Genomic DNA, 17,098 nt, shown 5'->3' with positions numbered 1-17,098 from the left:
ACCTTTTATTCCTGCCCTTGATCTGATTCTGCCTTCTGCCACATTGGCCTCCGCTCCCCGTTTGGTGATGTCTGTAAATGTGATGAGCATCCCCTCAGTTCCTTCATCCAAGTCATTTATAAAGATGTTGAACAACAACGGGCCCAGGACAGAACCCTGCAGAACCCCTCTTGTCACTTTCCCAGGATGAGGAGGAACCAAGAAGGAGTCATCTTTGGGTTCGGTCAGTCAAATTCACCTAACAGTTACCTCATTCAGCCCACATTTTACCAGCTTCCTCACATCAATATTGCAGGGAAATTTGTCAAAAGCCTTAATGAAAGAAAGATGCACAATTTCCACAGCAGTCCCCTGATCAACAACAGTTGTAACTCCATCCAAAAAAAGAAAAAAATTGAGAGATTTCTCTGGCTTGACTTTTTTTTGAGAAAGCCATGCTTTCAACCTGTATATGTTGTGAAACACTGTGAAATCTTCAGATGAAGGGTACATACATTTTAAAAATGATAATTAATCAGAAGGATATTGGCAAGCTGGAACATGTGCAAATGAAGGCGACCAAGATGATCTTATTTTATTTAGGCATTTAATAAATTTCTATACCGCCCTATACTAGGGGTGCCAACTTGAAGAAAATATAAAAGGGGTTTAGTAAGCCCCTCCTCACATAATCAATCACGTGATGTGGTGCATGCATGCCATTTGAATGGGAGTGCCTATCAACCTGGGGGGTGACCCCCCAAATATTTTGTTGGGGGGCAAAGACGCCTAAGCCTTTAAGAGTTGGATTAACTGTCACAGGACGGTTTAAACAGAAAAACACAACAGAAAAACACAAAATACACATCTGAAAACCCCCTCCGCACCACATTTTAAAAGGGCATTAGATGTCAATCAGCCAAAGGCCTGGTTAAAATGGTGCCTATTTGACAGGCTCCTAAAGCTGTATAATGGTATTTCCGACCTTTGAATGAATTCTTTGATGGGAAGTGAGAGAGGAGCTCTTACTGAAACTCTTTCCACATTCCAAACACCGATAGGGTTTCTCCCCTGTATGAATTCTTTGATGGGAAGTGAGATTGTTGCTGTGACTGAAGCTCTTTCCACATTCAACACACTGATAGGGTTTCTCCCCTGTATGAATTCTCTGATGGGAAGTGAGATTGCAGCTCTTACTGAAGCTCTTTCCACATTCCATGCACTGATAGGGTTTCTCCCCTGTATGAATTCTCTGATGGGAAGTGAGATCAGAGCTCTTCCTGAAACTTTTTGCACATTCCACACACTGATATGGTTTGTCCCCTGTATGAATTCTTTTATGGAAAGTGAGAGTGGAGCTCTTCCCGAAGCTCTTTCCACATTCCGCACACTGATAGAGTTTTTGCCCTGTATGAAGTCTTTCATGGGAAGTGAGATCGGTGATCCTACTGAAGCTCTTTCCACATTCCGCACACTGATAGAGTTTCTCGCCTGTATGAATTCTTTGATGGGAAGTGAGATCGGTGATCCTAATGAAGCTTTTTCCACATTCCACACACTGATAGGGTTTCTCCCCTGTATGAATTCTCTGATGGGAAGTGAGATGGGAACCCTGACTGAAACTCGTTCCACATTCCACACACTGATAGGGTTTCTCCCCTGTATGAGTTCTCTGATGGGAAGTGAGATTTTGGCTGTGACTGAAGCTCTTTCCACATTCCACACACTGATAGGGCTTCTCCCCTGTATGAACTCTTTGATGGGAAGTGAGATTGCAGCTCTTACTGAAGCTCTTTCCACATTCCACACAGTGATAGGGTTTCTCCCCTCTATGAATTTTTTGATGGGAAGTGAGATTGCGGCTGTCGCTGAAGCTCTTTCCACATTCCGCACACTGAAAGGGCTTCTCCCCTGTATGAATTCTTTGATGGAAAATGAGATCGGTACTCCAACTGAAGCTCTTTCCACATTCCATACACTGGTAGGGTTTCTCCCCTGTATGAATTTTGTGATGGGAAGTGAGATTAAAGCTGTCCCTGAAGCATTTTTCACATTCCACACACTGATATGGTTTCTCCCCTGTATGAATTCTTTGATGGGAAGTGAGATGGGCTCTCTGACTGAAGCTCTTTCCACATTCCACACACTGATAGGGTTTCTTTCCAATCAGAATTCTTTGTTGGGAAGTGGAATGGGAGCTCCAACTGCAGATTTCTCCACACTCCAAATTTTTACATGGCTTCTCCTCTCTGGGGATTTTGTCGTGGTCACCCTTGTTCTTGATTTCTAATTCATTACAATCTGCAATGGAGACAAAAAGGGATTAGAGCCTCAGGAACAAATGGAAAAGAACTGAAGGGAGTTGGGTGTGTGTTCATTATCTTTGTTGTTTGTCATTAACCAACATACAGAAGTATAAGAAGACTCAGTCAGTACAAAATCATACTGGTAATGGTAGGAAAAGGTGCACAATAGCAAGTGACGTTCAAAGAATGGAGAAACTGTGCCTACGTGACAGAAGAAGATCATCTGGGTGTCCACAAGATGACATGGCGCAATGTAATGTGAAGTTGAGTGCAAGGGGTGGTCTAAATGTTAGAATTCAAGAGCTGCCCCCCCAAAATGGACATTATTTATGTATGCTACATGAGATTAAGCCACTATAAGGAGGATTAGGAGATCTTAATTAAAAGTAATGTGGAATTGATATATTGTTTTAACGAACACACATTTTACCTAGCTGAGTTCATAATGTATACATTTTGTTTATAATGTACTAGCTGGCCTGGCCATGCATTGCTGTGGTTCTTTCCTGTGATTCCCCCCACTCTGTCCAGACACATGACTTATCCTGCCCCCTCCTCCCCCCACCCCCTGGTTCATCCCTGTGGTTACCCCCACCCTGTCCTGACTCATGAGTTATCGAGCCCCCTCCTCCCCTACCCCCCGTCTGAGCCCTCTGTTGTCTCCGGGGAGTGTTGGCCCCTCCCCATTTCTCCATACCTTGGCCACCACCCTTGGAGAAGGAACTGTCAGCTTCTGGGTTCTGTTTCCCAGGATGCACTTTTGTCTGAGCCCTCTGTTGTCCCTGGGGAGTGTTGGCCCCTCCCCCGGTATCTTGCTACATTGGCCCCCACCCTTGGAGAAGGAACTGTCAGTTTCTGGGTTCTATTTCCCAGTATTTACTTTTGTCTGAGCCCTCTGTTGTCCCCTCCCCCCTGTATCTCCATACATTGGCTACCGCGCACACAGCGTGAACATTTATATATATATAGATTAAATTTTTTTGAAATAAGAAGCAGAAGTTACTATTGTTTAATTTTATTTTGGGGGTTGTCATTTATTTTTGTGGGTATTGTATGATTTGGGCATTGTTGTGCGTTTTGTGGTTTGTTTGTTTGTTTGTTTGTTTGTTTTGGTTATTTGGATTTTCTAATTTTGGAGTACCGTGTTTGTCCAAAAATAAGACACCTCAAAAAAACACATGGTGGCTTATTTTCAGGGGATGTCTTTTTTTTTTAATTAAGTATGGTACAGTTTAACCTACAAGGTTAAACTGCCTATCACTATGGCTTATTTTCGGGGTATGGCTTATTTTTGGAGAAACACGGTAGGTGTTTTGAATGTAGGATGTGGTGTTGGTTTGAGGACTTAAACTGGGGAGAGAAAGTGCACGGTTGTTGTTTTTAAAGACGCAGAGGCTGGCAATCAGTCACAGTATAAAGCCTAAGTTAAAAGGGGCATGACTGCCCTTACTTAAAATGGCCGCCGTAGCCTCGCAGGTGACACAACGGCCACTAAATAAAAAACAAAAAACCCTCGCCGTGCCCCCAAGTGCGTGTTAGGGGAAATGATGAACGACTGCCTAATGCTGCCAGGCATTTATTAATGCAGTCGCTGGGAGAGGCTTTGGGCTTGGGCTTTGGAGGTGGAATGGTCGTTTTGGCGGTCGGCCTACTCAGTTTTCCCTGTCCCAACCCGCCCACCCCTGCTTTGGCTGAGTTAGGGTCCCCCCCCCATGGCTATGTGTTCCCCCTCCCTTTATTGTGCCTCATCCCTGTGCCCCCCCCCCATTGTGAAAGGCCCTATTCTGTTTTTGTCTGTGGCTTACTGAATGGTGCAGCCTACTCAGTTTTCACTGCTTGGCAATGCTGCGACCTATTGAAAAAGCTGGGCCTTGTTGCTGCAAAAGGACTGTTTTCAGTTGGTTGCTGTGGAATTTTGTGATGTAATCTGGCAGCGCAGCCGCTGGAGTCTTCAGAGCTTCTGGTGGTGATGTCTAATTTGGGTGCCACTTTTTTGGGTTTAATCATTATTTTAGGTGTGAAAGGTGTGGGGTTTTTTTTGGGGGGGGGAATTATGCCAGATCCCTCCCTGATGGGCATGGAACGTTGTGGCCAAATTTGTTACATTACGGTTCAGCAGTTACGGAGAAAGGCTGTTTCATCCGTGTGCGCAATGCCTATATATATATGTTGTTGTTGTTTAGTCGTTTAGTCGTGTCCGACTCTTCGTGACCCCATGGACCATAGCACGCCAGGCACTCCTGTCTTGCACTGCCTCCCGCAGTTTGGTCAAACTCATGTTCGTAGCTTCGAGAACACTGTCCAACCATCTCGTCCTCTGTCGTCCCCTTCTCCTAGTGCCCTCAATCTTCCCCAACATCAGGGTCTTTTCCAAGGATTCTTCTCTTCTCATGAGGTGGCCAAAGTATTGGAGCCTCAGCTTCACGATCTGTCCTTCCAGGGAGCACTCAGGGCTGATTTCCTTAAGAATGGATAGGTTTGATCTTCTTGCAGTCCACGGGACTCTCAAGAGTCTCCTCCAGCACCATAATTCAAAAGCATAATTCAAAAGCATATATATATATATGTAAAAAAGGTCAAATTGTGGGCTCCACTTTTCTCCGAAACCCCTTCGCCAATTGTGCTGGAATTTGGACACAACGGTCCATGGCACTACCCGAGTGTTTGGAGAACCTCGGATTGCTCACATCTCATACCTGCACAGGTAAAAACCTGTTTTTACACAAACTAAAACAGCGCCCTGCAGTGGCATTATTCCCACAGCTCCTCCTCCTCCACCCTCCCCATGGAGATTTACCCACACCCCACAGACCGTGCCTCCGCCACAAGATACGCCAATCACAAAGATCCATCTGAACCCTCTGGGTAGGCCAGGACCACACCATCCCAGAGGTGTGGAAGATGTTAGCAGACTCACCTCCTCACCAACAACACCGTTCACACTCAGCCACCTCCTCGCGAGCAAGCCCTCTCCCTCAGACCCTACCACACTGCCCCACAACCTCAAACCCCGACACCAGCCCGTCTCCCTCCTCCACACCACTGCAGCTTCCTCTCACGCTCACTAAACACCCGACAGTCCCCGACACCACCACGTTCGCCTCCTTGCAAGCAAGCCCCCTCCCTCAGACCCTACCATACCGCCCCACAACCCCCAACCCCGATGCCAGCCCATCCCCCTCCTCGACACCAAGGCAGTTTCCTCTCATGGTTACTCAACACCCGATAGGCCCCGACAGCACCATGGTCCCCTCCTCGCGAGCAAGCCCTCTCCTTCAGACCCTAACACAAACACCCGTTCACGGTAGCCTCCTCGCGAGCAACCCCTCTCCCTCAGACCCTAACACATGCCCCCGTTCACGGTAGCCTCCTTGTGAGCAAGCCCTCTCCCTCAGACCCTACCATACCGCCCCACAACCCCGACGCCAGCCCATCCCCCTCCTCGACACCAAGGCCGCTTCCTCTCACGCTCACTTAATACCCGACCGTCCCCGACACCACCACGGTCCCCTCCTCCCAAGCAAGCCCTCTCCCTCAGACCCAACCACACCATCCCCATTCATGGTCGCCTCCTCGTGAACAAGCCCTCTCCCTCAGACCCTAACACACACACCCGTTCACGGTAGCCTCCTCGTTAACAAACCCTCTCCCTCACACCCTACCTCACCACACCACACCACCAAGACCAACACCAACCCGTCCTCTGACAGTGTCCCAACACCCCCCAGACCCCCACTCCACCGTCAAAAACCTCCTCCTGTTCAACAAATGCTTCCCCCCCCGACCGGACCTCCACACCCCAAAAAACCTGCAGTCGTCCCCAAGGGAGCCACCCAGTCCAGGAAACATTTCGACCTTCCCGAGACCCAGGCCGACCCGGGAGACACTACCATCGACACAACTACAAGTCTTCCACTCCACACAGGACTGTAAGAGATGACATCTCTACCCCCCCCCACACATAACTTTCTAACTTTTGAAAATAACCACTACTCCCCCACACCCCTTAATAAACTCACCTAGACACACTTGACTACCTGCATTTCACACACACCCTCTAATAATTTACTCCATCCCACATCTCCCCACCACTCCAACATCTACAACGAACCCTATAAATACATAAAGACATCACAAACTTTAACATATCAAAAATCTTACTCCTTCCTTCCTAATTTCAAGCACAACACCACAGCAACACTTGGCAGGGCCAGACAGGTTTTTACCTGTGCAGGTATGAGATGTGAACAATCTGAGGTTATACAAACACTCGGGTAGTGCCATGGACTCTTGTGTCAAAATTCCAGCACAATCAGTGAAGCGGTTTCGGAGAAAAGTGGAGCCCACAATTTGACCTTTTTTACATTTATATATATATCTATAGAGATTATTCCCCAAAAAATGGTGTTATGAGCCCTCAAACACTTTTTTCCAAAAGGCTTCCACAATTTTGGCCACTAGTGTAAGTTGTTCATTTTTAAGTTAATATACTTTTTATAAGGGTTAGGGTTAGATTGTTATTATTAAGGGTTCATGTTTATATATGTGTTGGCCCTGTCATGGCATCCCCTCCATCGCCAAGGTCAGTTGTCTCTTTGGTCAACCCAAGACTGACAGCAGCAAAAACAAAAACAGAAAACCCAACAGAAGCTACTTATATTTCTTAACAACTCTGAGGCTGACATTTAAGAGGAAGTGGGCAGTTCAGACCAGGCTTATCATGGTATAAAAAGGCAGACCTGGAGGAAGATGGTTCACAGAAAAAAAAAAGTGATGTGCTGCTTATTGTGGGGGGTGTTAGGTTCCCAGATGTTGTAGGGGGCGCTGTTGAGCTCTGTGAAAATATATGAGGTTTGGCACATAGAGGTATTTTGTTGAATTTCCAGGCAGATAGGACAATCCCACAGGGAGCCTTACGAAGAGAGGCCACGATCCCACGATTCTCCTCCATGACATCCTTATGCAGAGCTCTCTGGTCAGGATCCAGCAACGCCCACTCCTCGTCCGTGAAACAAACAGCGACATCTTCAAAGCACACTGGACGCTAAAAGAAAAAGGGAAATGTCCTCCTCTGAGACAGCAGAAATATGATCTGATATGCAATGCTCTGTTCTTTCCTTCCTCTTAATTGCTGTGTTGTTTCAATAGGATTGCTTTGCTCCACATTTTAATTATGGGTGCTTATTTTAACATTTTAATGGAATTCTTTTATTCTGTGTTTTAACTGGGTATTCGTCTTTGTGCAAATAGGTTTTTCAAGTCATTCTGCCTACACAAGCATTCCAGTTTCCCCGATGGAAGGATCCACTTTCTCCTCTCCTCATGAACTGTTCTGGGGAGGTTCCCTCCCAATGCCCTAGACTAGAGCCAAATTCAAGGGGTTAATGGGGGCATGGAGAGGGGGAGGAGTGGGGGACGGGCCCCATTTTGCAAGTGGATGGGGCTGGTTAGGTGAATCCTGACCACTATTTGATCTTGTTTGTCCACTGCTTAGAAGCCAATTTTAGCATTCAATGATCAATATAGAAGTAAAATAAGCCTAGTTTGGATGGCCATCTGTCTTGGATGATCTTGCTAAGACTCCTGCAATGCAGGGGGTTGGACTTGATGATCCTTGGAGTCCCTTTCAACTCTAGGACTCCATGAAAACTGCAACTACAGATGAATGGGACATTCAGAAGGCTGGTGTATCAGAGTTATCTGGGCAGGAAATCCCACATTTCACAGCTGGGGTTAACTCTTTCTTAGCAAGAACACGATATTCACAGACTGGGCTGAGTTTCAGGAGCTCATTCCCTGAGCGTTTGTCAGTTTGCATTTCTTAGTACAGAAAGTATTCATCTGGTGTGTAGTGCTCTTTCATATTCTAATTAATTCAAGAGGGCTCTGGAAGCTTCCCTGCATAAAAGAAACAAGCAGAAGGTTCCTGATATTTGGGTTATTCCTTCAGAGAAGCTGAGTACAGCTGGTTTAAAGTGGTTCTGTTATCTCTTCGGTCAAGGTCATGGTGACCATGAGAAGAGGCCAGAAGGAGCCTGGGTTTCACATTCTCTTTCTATTTGAGAGCCAGTGTGGTATAGTGGTTAAGAGCGGTGGACTCGTAATCTGGGGAACTGGGTTTCTGTCTCCGCTCCTCCACATGCAGCTGCTGGGTGACCTTGGGCTAGTCACACTTCCCTGAAGTCTTTCAGCCCCACCCACCTCACAGGGTGTCTGTTGTGGGGGAGGAGGGGAAAGGAGATTGTTAGCCGCTTTGAGACTCCTTCGGGTAGTGATAAAGCGGGATATCAAATACAAACTCTTCTTCATCTTCTTCTTCCTGATGTTTGGGTTATTCCTTCATGAGGAGCTGAGTACAGCTAGTTTAATGTGGTTCTGTTATATCTTCTGTCAAGGTCATGCTGACTATAAGAAGAAGCCAGAAGGAGCCTTGGTTTCACTTTTTCTTTCTATTTATCTACCTCTCTTCCTTCTGGTGTTCTGTACATAGTACTGTATATTCCTGCGTATAAGACTATTTTTTAACCCAGGAAAATCTTCTCAAAAGTTGGGGGTCGTCTTATATGCCCAGTCGTCTTGTATGCCGGAATATACGGTATGTGTTAAGATTAAGGTTAAGTTTAAGTGTTAAGGTTTAGACTTATAATAGGTTTAGGTAAGTTTAGGATAAGTCTGCTGCAACTGGATTTCTTATGGACATTGTCAATCCTGAATGTTTTGGATTTGTGACCATTATGATCATTTGCCTTCAACAGCAGTAAAGCTCTGCTGGATGAAATACAATGGCCTCTGGCCTACCTTTGGGAATCCTGCAATGTGTTTTGGTTTTTACTCTGCTAACTACGCATTGGAATTCTGCTCTGGATCAATATTGAGTCGAATTCCATGTCAGGGTCTTCCTCCATGAAATCATTTGCTGAGAGTCAAGGCCCATGGCTCCCCACGGCATTCTAAGTACCCTCCTCTCTGAGGTTCCTAGCATACGATCGAACAGTGCGCCAGAGTACAGCCTGCCTTTGCTCCTCCATTGTCAGACATCTCTTGGCTCTGAGAGACAAGCAGGGAAGATGGCTTCTGGCAGAAGGAGAGGGAGCCACCGGTGGCTCCTCCTCCTGACTCACCTCTGCCTCTCCACCTCCCTCCTCCCACTTGCCTCCTTCCTCTTCTGCCTCTGATTCTGGACTGCATTCTGCCACAGAGTCTCCCAGCTCACTAAGCCCTGTTACCCCTTCAGCTTCTGACACCTCTTCTTCCCAGGCTTCTCCCTCTTCCCTCACTGACCGCTCATCCTTCTTCCACCTCCACTCCTTCAACTCTGAGCCATCGTCCCTTCCTGGTTCCCCGGCTGCTTCCTCCCACCATTCCTCTGTGCCCAACCAGTCCATGACATTGCTCCATCCCTCAGCCTCTGTCCCCACAAGGCAGCTTCCCCTGACCTGATCTGGTTCCACAGCTGCTGTTTCCCTTCTGCCCCCATGAAAAGACGGATCAGGAGCTCTTGCCGGCATCATTCTGTCACCTGCAAGAGAGAAAAGGTAATCAGGATGCCAGGAGTGGCTGCTTCTCTCACAGGTGGAACAGGGCATCTGTAACTACAGAAGGGCTTTTGAGAAAGCCTGACCTGCTGAGAGCATTTGGATGTTTGTGCCCATTTCACATGTTTGTTGTGCAGAAATACATCTCCCCGCCTCTGAACCTTGGTCCCAACAGTCCCCCCACCAAAGGATGAAAAGAACCCACAGATGAGTTGGAAAACCAACAGAATGTGAACAAATGGAGAAAAACCACCTTCCTCCTTACCCAGTGGCTTCTCTCTGGTGTCCAACGGAGATCTCTCTGCCTCAATGGAATCCAAGTCCATTTCTGCAAAGAGATCCTTTCCCTGAAAAAGGATTCAAAACAGATAATGGGGAGAAGGATTAGAAAGGGAATGACAAACACAAAAATTTTAAGGGTGTTAGATCTCATTCCATGGATGTCTTCCCAGAAAAAGGATGGCCAATTAGGAGAGCATTATGGGATGTTCTCCATCCTGTTTGGAGCCCCTTGGGAGTATCCAGAGGAAAGTCTCTCTCACCTGCTTTCTCTCCTCTGCCTGACTCAGGAGGAAACCTTCAGCCAGGGCCACCGCCTGGGAACTGGTCTCCGCTCCGCATTCCCTCACCCAGCTCTCCATCTCCGGGGGAAGGACAGCCAGGAACTGCTCCAAGATCACCAGGTCCAGCATCTCAGCTTTCGTGTGCCTTTCTGGCTTCAGCCACTGATGGTCAAGGTGGTAGAGTCGGCTGCAAACCTCTCGGGGTCCTTTGGCCTCCTGGCAGCAGAACTGCCTCAACTGCTGGCTCTGCCCCTCTGAGCGGAGGGTGTCCTCCTCACCCAGGATCTTCTGCACTGGGTTTTCCCAGAATCCCCCACTGTTCCCAGTTTGGATGGCATGGCCTCTTCCTGCTCCTGGGCCAGATGAGTCTCGCTCATCCATCTGTGGTCTAAGAGATTGGAAGAAACCCTTTGGTCTTCAGGCAAGTTCTGTCTGTCTTAATGAGAAGTTCTAGCAAATCCTACAAAGCAAATACGTTGTTTTGTTACAGAATTTGTAGGTCAGAAGAAGCAACAGGATCCCTGTGCAATCGGGCTTCCGGTCCAGCGCCAGCGCCGATCGGCGGGGTTTTGTCTCGCGTCCGAGACAGCCCGCCTTCGCTAGGGGGGGGAGGCAGAGAGAGCGACTCTGCGCCCCTTTGAACCCAGGGTCGAGCGTCCCTGGGCCGAATTTACTCAGCGGAGCCCCAATTTCGGACTCCCCAACTCTCCGGTAAGCTCTAGTAAGAGCCCCGGAGCGAGGAGGGTGGAAGTCGCGGGGGCCATTTTGAGTGTCAGCGTTACCCTGGCGGAGGGAAGCTCCGAGCCGGAGGCGGAGAGCGCTGGATTCTTCCAAAGAAGAAATTTAAAATAAGGACTGTAAGTAAGAATTCGAAAATATATTATTTGATTTTATTTCGGCATTGGGAGGAAGGGAAAAAAGAAACGGAAGCCACCTCCTCCCACCGGTATCTATATGACCCAGTTAAAAAGGGACCCAAGCCTTGATCAGAAGATTTATCTATAAAGATTTCTTCAAAGACTTTAAGAAAAAGGAGAGTTCTCCCCTGAAAGCAGGGCAAAGGGGGAGAAACAGTGCGTGGACTAAAATTCCCTGCAAAATGAGGAAATAAAGCGGAGAAAACCTATCCCTCCCTCGGAGCCAGCAGCCTGACAGATCAGCAAGTATGTTAAGTATTTAAAGGAAAAGAAAGAAAGAAAAGAAATTATTATGAACTTTTTGGAACTTACATTTAAAACATTTGTTTGACTTTGAGAAATTATATTGCAGCCAGTTTGTTAAAATGGGGTTGGGAAAATGAGCAGCGACCATTTCCCGCCCCCCTAAAATGGACTCTGACCTTGGAAGGACTGAAAAAATGTCAACAAAAGAGTACTCAGCTGGGTTCCAACAAAATGTTTTGAGAATCTTGTGGGAAATGACTACTGGAAGGCATTATGAAGAAATACAATCGCAGGAGACAATGCAGCAACCGCAGATGGTGGACAGAAATAGCGACTTTCCTGTCGGAGACAATATGGAAATTGAACTGAAGGACATTGATAGCGATCGTGACAGGGACGGCACAAATGAAAAGGAAGTCCAACACGAAGGAAAAGAGAACTTTGTATTGGAAGACGGTTGGAGGAATACCCCTCTTTTGTGGGGGGAAAGACAGGATATGGTGGAATTACAGAATAACCACAAGGAAAAGAACAGTCAAAGAAGAGGAAAAACCCAGGGGGGGCACAAGGATGATTGGACTGTAAAACACTGGAAAAAGGGGGTGGGTTGAAGGAAAATTGGACATTTGATTAATAGGACTGATTAACAGGACTGAAAATCGGATTGAAGACTACGAAGCTTGCTGTGATGGAGGGGGTAGCTGGGAAAAGAGGAAGGGAAGGTGTATTGAGGATAGTTAACTATGGAATTGAAAGTTAGTAGGAAAATTGCTTTAAAATTTATGGAGGTTCTTGGAGGGGAAAATTAGGCTAGGGTGGAAATTAGATTTAGAATAGGTGCAATTAAGATGTTATGAAATGATTAGTAAGAATGGGAGTTTGGAGAGGAATAAAAAAAAGATTAATATAGTAAAACATTAGAAAACTGGTAAAGGAGAATCAATATGAAAACCGGGGTAGGGGGGAGGTAGGGGAAGCCAGAAAAACAATGATTATGGATATAGATTCGATAATGCATTTTTTCCCCCTTTTTTTTCTTTTTTTCCTTTTTCTTTCTTTTTCCTTTTTCCTTTTTCCTTTTTTTATATAGCACAGGTATGAAAATAGTTGGGTGGACACCCTCCCTTATTCTCTTCAGGCTCTTGGGGCTCTCTGGTGGCAGGGGGGGGCTCTGAGGGGTGGAGAGGGGGGTGGGGATAAACCCAACCATAAAATGGACTGCCTCCGTCGATTCGCCGCGCATGGGTGGCTCTAGTGGCAGGAGAGGGCCTGTGGGGGGTGGTGGAGGGAGGGAGTGAATTTGTTATATATGTTGTCCTTGTGTGTAAAATCAATAAAATATATATTTTTTTAAAAAAAGGATCCCTGTGCAATCATGGATAAGTCTTCCTAGGAACCAGGGCTGGACGATTACAATGCAAAATGTGGAGGCAACTGAAGGGATTTCTGGGAAATGAACCAGCCTGGTTTCTCCTGCCTTCCAGTCAATGCATAAAGTCAGAACTGACTGACAAGGGAGTCATTTCTATCTTGTGAAAAAGGGATGCTTGGCTCTAGTGGGGGTCCTCACTTAGGGGTCCTCAGGAATTGCTTTCCCCCCAACTCCCCTGCTTCTGACTCATTTTCTAGCACTTGGAATCTCTGCCATTCCCCAGACAGACTCCTGGGGTGGGGTCCCTTTTTCTATGCTCTGAGGGCCAGGTATGTATCTGACCAACCCCCTGAGGCCAAAGACAGCTCTCTTGAAATTTAGGAGGGTTATTAATTATTATTATTCTATTAGATAGCTTAACACACACACACACAGCCAGATTTTAAATTTTTGTTAGAAACCGCCCAGAGTGGATGGGGAAACCCAGCCAGATGGGCAAGGTACAAATATATTATTATTATTATTATTATTATTATTATTATTATTATTATTATTGGTGCCAAGGTCCCTGGAGTCTCAGTGAGTAGCAGCGCCCATTTCTGGCTTGGCTCCTGTCTTCCACTACCTCCCGCAGTTTGGTCAAACTCATGTTCGTAGCTTCGAGAACACTGTCCAACCATCTTGTCCTCTGACGTCCCCTTCTCCTAGTGCCCTCCATCTTTCCCAACATCAAGGTCTTTTCCAAGGATTCTTCTCTTCTCATGAGGTGGCCAAAGTATTGGAGCCTCAGCCTCAGGAGTTGCTGCCTCCCACCCACCCCAACTCCCCTGCTTCTGTCTCCTTTTTTATACTTGGACTCTTTGCCGCTCTCAAGACAGACTCCTGGGGTGGGGTCCCTTTTTCTTTGCTCTGAGGGCCAGGTATGTATCTCACCAACCCCCTGAGGGCCAAGTGGATGGGGACAAAGACATCACCCTTGAAATTTAGGCAGCTAATTTAGTATTATTATTCTGTTAGACAGCTTAACACACACACAGCCATTGATGCCAAGGTCCCTGGAGTCTCAGTGAGTAGCAGCGCCCATTTCCGGCTCGGCTGGTTTTCCAGCAAGAATCCCTTTGGGACAGAGAGGATGTGGTCCTGGGATGCCATGCTCTGGGTGCGAGGGGATTGCTGCAGTGGCCTCCGTGTGGAGCTGCCCTGGGAGACGAATGGGAAACTGGTCTGCAATGCAGCAGCCAGACTATGGGCTGGGATCCCCCTCTTTATTCCTGGCCTTTCTCCCCCACCTTTCCTCCATTACTCACTGTGGGGTATTTTTTTTGGGGGGGGACCATTTGCACATGTTCCCTCTGTTGTGCAATGACGCTGAGCGACGTCACACAGAGTTAAAGTCCCAGGGACTCCTTTGTTTGAAGAAGGGAGATTTCGGGGGAGTTTGGGATCCTCTGATCTCCAGGAAGGAGAGCCTTGCAGACCTCGCCCCCCCTCCCTGGCAGGACCCTCTCCTCCCTGACTTGGGTTTGCCCCCCCCCCGGCACCCTCCCCTGCTGCAGCCTGGCCCCTCCCCCGGTCTCCCGAGAGAGGGGGGGGGGAGAGAGAGGAGACTCACCCGATCATCCCAGGAGTGAAGGGACAGCGATGCAGCCCTTGCAGGAAAGGACTGGGGGGGAGGGGCCTTGGCTCTGGAGCACCTGCCCCCTTGCTTCCTGTCCTCTCTAGGAAGGCAGCTCGGTTCCCTTTAACCCTTGCAAAGCCGAGTCCACCCAGCTCAGCCCTCTCTCGCTTGGCTGCAGCTCAGATTTTTATTGCTTTTTATGGATTTTATGCCCAGATATCCTTTTGGGGGTGAGGTGTCCCGTTACACCAGAAGCGGTTTAGTCATTCTGGCCACATGACCCTGAAAGCCATCTGTGAACAAACACCCTCTCCCTCGGCCTGAAAGCGGAGACGAGCACCATAGTCACTTTTGACTGGACTTAACCGTCCAGGGGTCCTTTACCTTTTACCTTACTTTACGTGGATGACGCTGTGGGTTAAACCACAGAGCCTAGGGCTTGCCAATCGGGAGGTTGGTGGTTCGAATCCCCGCACGGGGTGAGCTCACGTTGTTCGGTCCCAGCTCCTGCCAACCTAGCAGTTCGGAAGCACCTCAAAGTGCAAGTAGATAAATAGGAACCGCTACAGCGGGAAGGTAAACGGCGTTTCCATGTGCTGCTCTGGTTTGCCAGAAGCGGCTTTGTCATGCTGGCCACATGACCTGGAAGCTGTACGCCGGCTCCCTCGGCCAATAATGCGAGATGAGCGCGCAACCCCAGAGTCAGTCACGACTGGACCTAATGGTCAGGGGCCCCTTTACCTTTGCCTTACCTATCTGTTTCTTTGGGCCATTTTGTAGCTGCGAGTACACAGTGAATTAGGCAAAGCTGGTGAAAGTTTTCCCAGGGACACACAGAACCCCCACAGGCCTGACCTGGCAAGATCTTCTTAGGTTCTCGGCCCATACTCTCTACTGAGCAAAACCAGGCAATATGCAAGCAAAATGGCCTTTGCTGACTCCCAGGTCTCCTCCAGACAACCTGGTTGTTGAACGTTCCTCCTGCTCTGCTGGTTTGCTGAAGATTCATCCTGATTAGCCTGCGGGGCCTTCCTGTTAATCATTCATTCATTCTAAGGGCATTTCCTCACCACTTTCCTTATAAAAAACCATTAAAAGATGCCTGGAAACAATGCCTTATGAGGAACGGCTTAGGGAGCTGGGTATGTTTAGCCTGGAGAAGAGAAGGTTAAGGGGTGATATGATAGGCATGTTCAAATATATGAAAGGATGTCATATAGAGGAGGGAGAAAGGTTGTTTTCTGCTGCTCCAGAGAAGCGGGCACGGAGCAATGGATTCAAACTTCAAGAAAGAAGATTCCACCTAAACATTAGGAAGAACTTGCTGACAGTAAGAGCTGTTCGGCAGTGGAATTTGCTGCCAAGGAGTGTGGTGGAGTCTCCTTCTTTGGAGGTCTTTAAGCAGAGGCTTGACAGCCATCTGTCAGGAATGCTTTGATGGTGTTTCCTGCTTGGCAGGGGGGTGGACTGGATGGCCCTTGTGGTCTCTTCCAACTCTATGATTCTATGATTCTAGGCTGCCACTAGCTCTTTTGCAAAGGGATCTCAGCAGAGAGCAGAAATGCAAATCTGCACAATTAAAGTGGCTCAAAGCTCTTAGTTGCCTTAGTACAACAAATCCTTCATCTTTTAATGGCTTTTTATAAGGAAAGTGGCGAGGAAATGCCCTTAGAATGAATGAATGATTAACAGGAAGGCCCCGCAGGCTAATCAGGATGAATCTTCTGCAAACCAGCGGAGCAGGAGGAATGTTCACTAGAAACAACACTGATTTAAATTTCACCTTTTCAAAACTGGAGAAATAAAGCTCCTGTTTTATGGTTGCATGTCCTGCAGCAAAATCAGCACCCTTGGTGGATAAATCACAGAATCACAGAACTGTAGGGTTGGAAGGGACCCCGAGGGTCATCTAGTCCTGCCCCCTGCAATGCAAGGATCCCAGCTAAAGCATCCATGGCAGATGCCCACCCAACCTCTGCTTACAAACCTCCAAGGAAGGAGAGTCCACCCCCTTCCAAGGGACTGTGTTCCACTGCCAAGCACCTTTGCTGTTCCTTTAGCATGTTGGGGGGCTCAGACACTGGACCCTGCTTGTCTTCTTCACCCATCTGCTTTTCTTTTTTTATATAAATTTATTTATTTTTGTTTTTATTAGGTTCAGTCGTGGACGACTCTGGGGTTGCAGCGCTCATCTCGCTCTATAGGTTGCAGCGCTCATCTCGCTCTATGTGGCCAGCATGACTAAGCCGCTTCTGGCGAACCAGAGCAGCGCACGGATACGCCGTTTACCTTCCCTCCGGAGCGGTACCTATTTATCTACTTGCACTTTGACGTGCTTTCGAACTGCTAGGTTGGCAGGAGCAGGGACCAAGTGACGGGAGCTCACCCCGTTGCGGGGATTTGAACCGTCGACCTAGGCATTGTGGTTTAGACCGCAGCGCCACCTGTGTCCCTGCGTTAGATGTCCCTCAAGGTAGCAGGTTCTGAGGTCTCTGACTGCTGAAACAATTGCACTGGCTACCAAGGAGGAACCAAGCAAAGTTCAGAATAAATAAATCATAT

The 17,098-nt window shown here is 47.7% G+C and overlaps 2 protein-coding genes across 2 annotated transcripts in view; one reads left to right on the top strand and one right to left on the bottom strand.

The window, feature by feature from the left end:
* Nucleotides 1-14,577, bottom strand: part of LOC148686099 (uncharacterized) — a 580,325-nt gene extending 565,748 nt beyond the window's left edge. Inside the window, exons 1-2 of the mRNA XM_088668900.1 lie at nucleotides 14,531-14,577; nucleotides 10,363-10,771 (exon numbers count right to left, since the gene is read on the bottom strand). Coding sequence (XP_088525026.1) covers nucleotides 10,363-10,771; nucleotides 14,531-14,538 — 417 coding nt within the window. The 5' untranslated portion in view covers nucleotides 14,539-14,577. The remainder of the gene's footprint in view (nucleotides 1-10,362; nucleotides 10,772-14,530) is intronic.
* The window catches only part of LOC132592062 (uncharacterized), a 295,543-nt gene that overhangs the window by 122,150 nt on the left and 156,295 nt on the right, over nucleotides 1-17,098 (top strand).

The sequence above is a fragment of the Zootoca vivipara genome, chromosome 4 (genome assembly GCF_965207765.1).
Source record: "Zootoca vivipara chromosome 4, rZooViv2.hap1.1, whole genome shotgun sequence".
NCBI lineage: Eukaryota > Metazoa > Chordata > Lepidosauria > Squamata > Lacertidae > Zootoca > Zootoca vivipara.
Note: the sequence above shows the minus strand (reverse complement) of the source record. Positions and strands in the feature narration are given on the sequence as shown.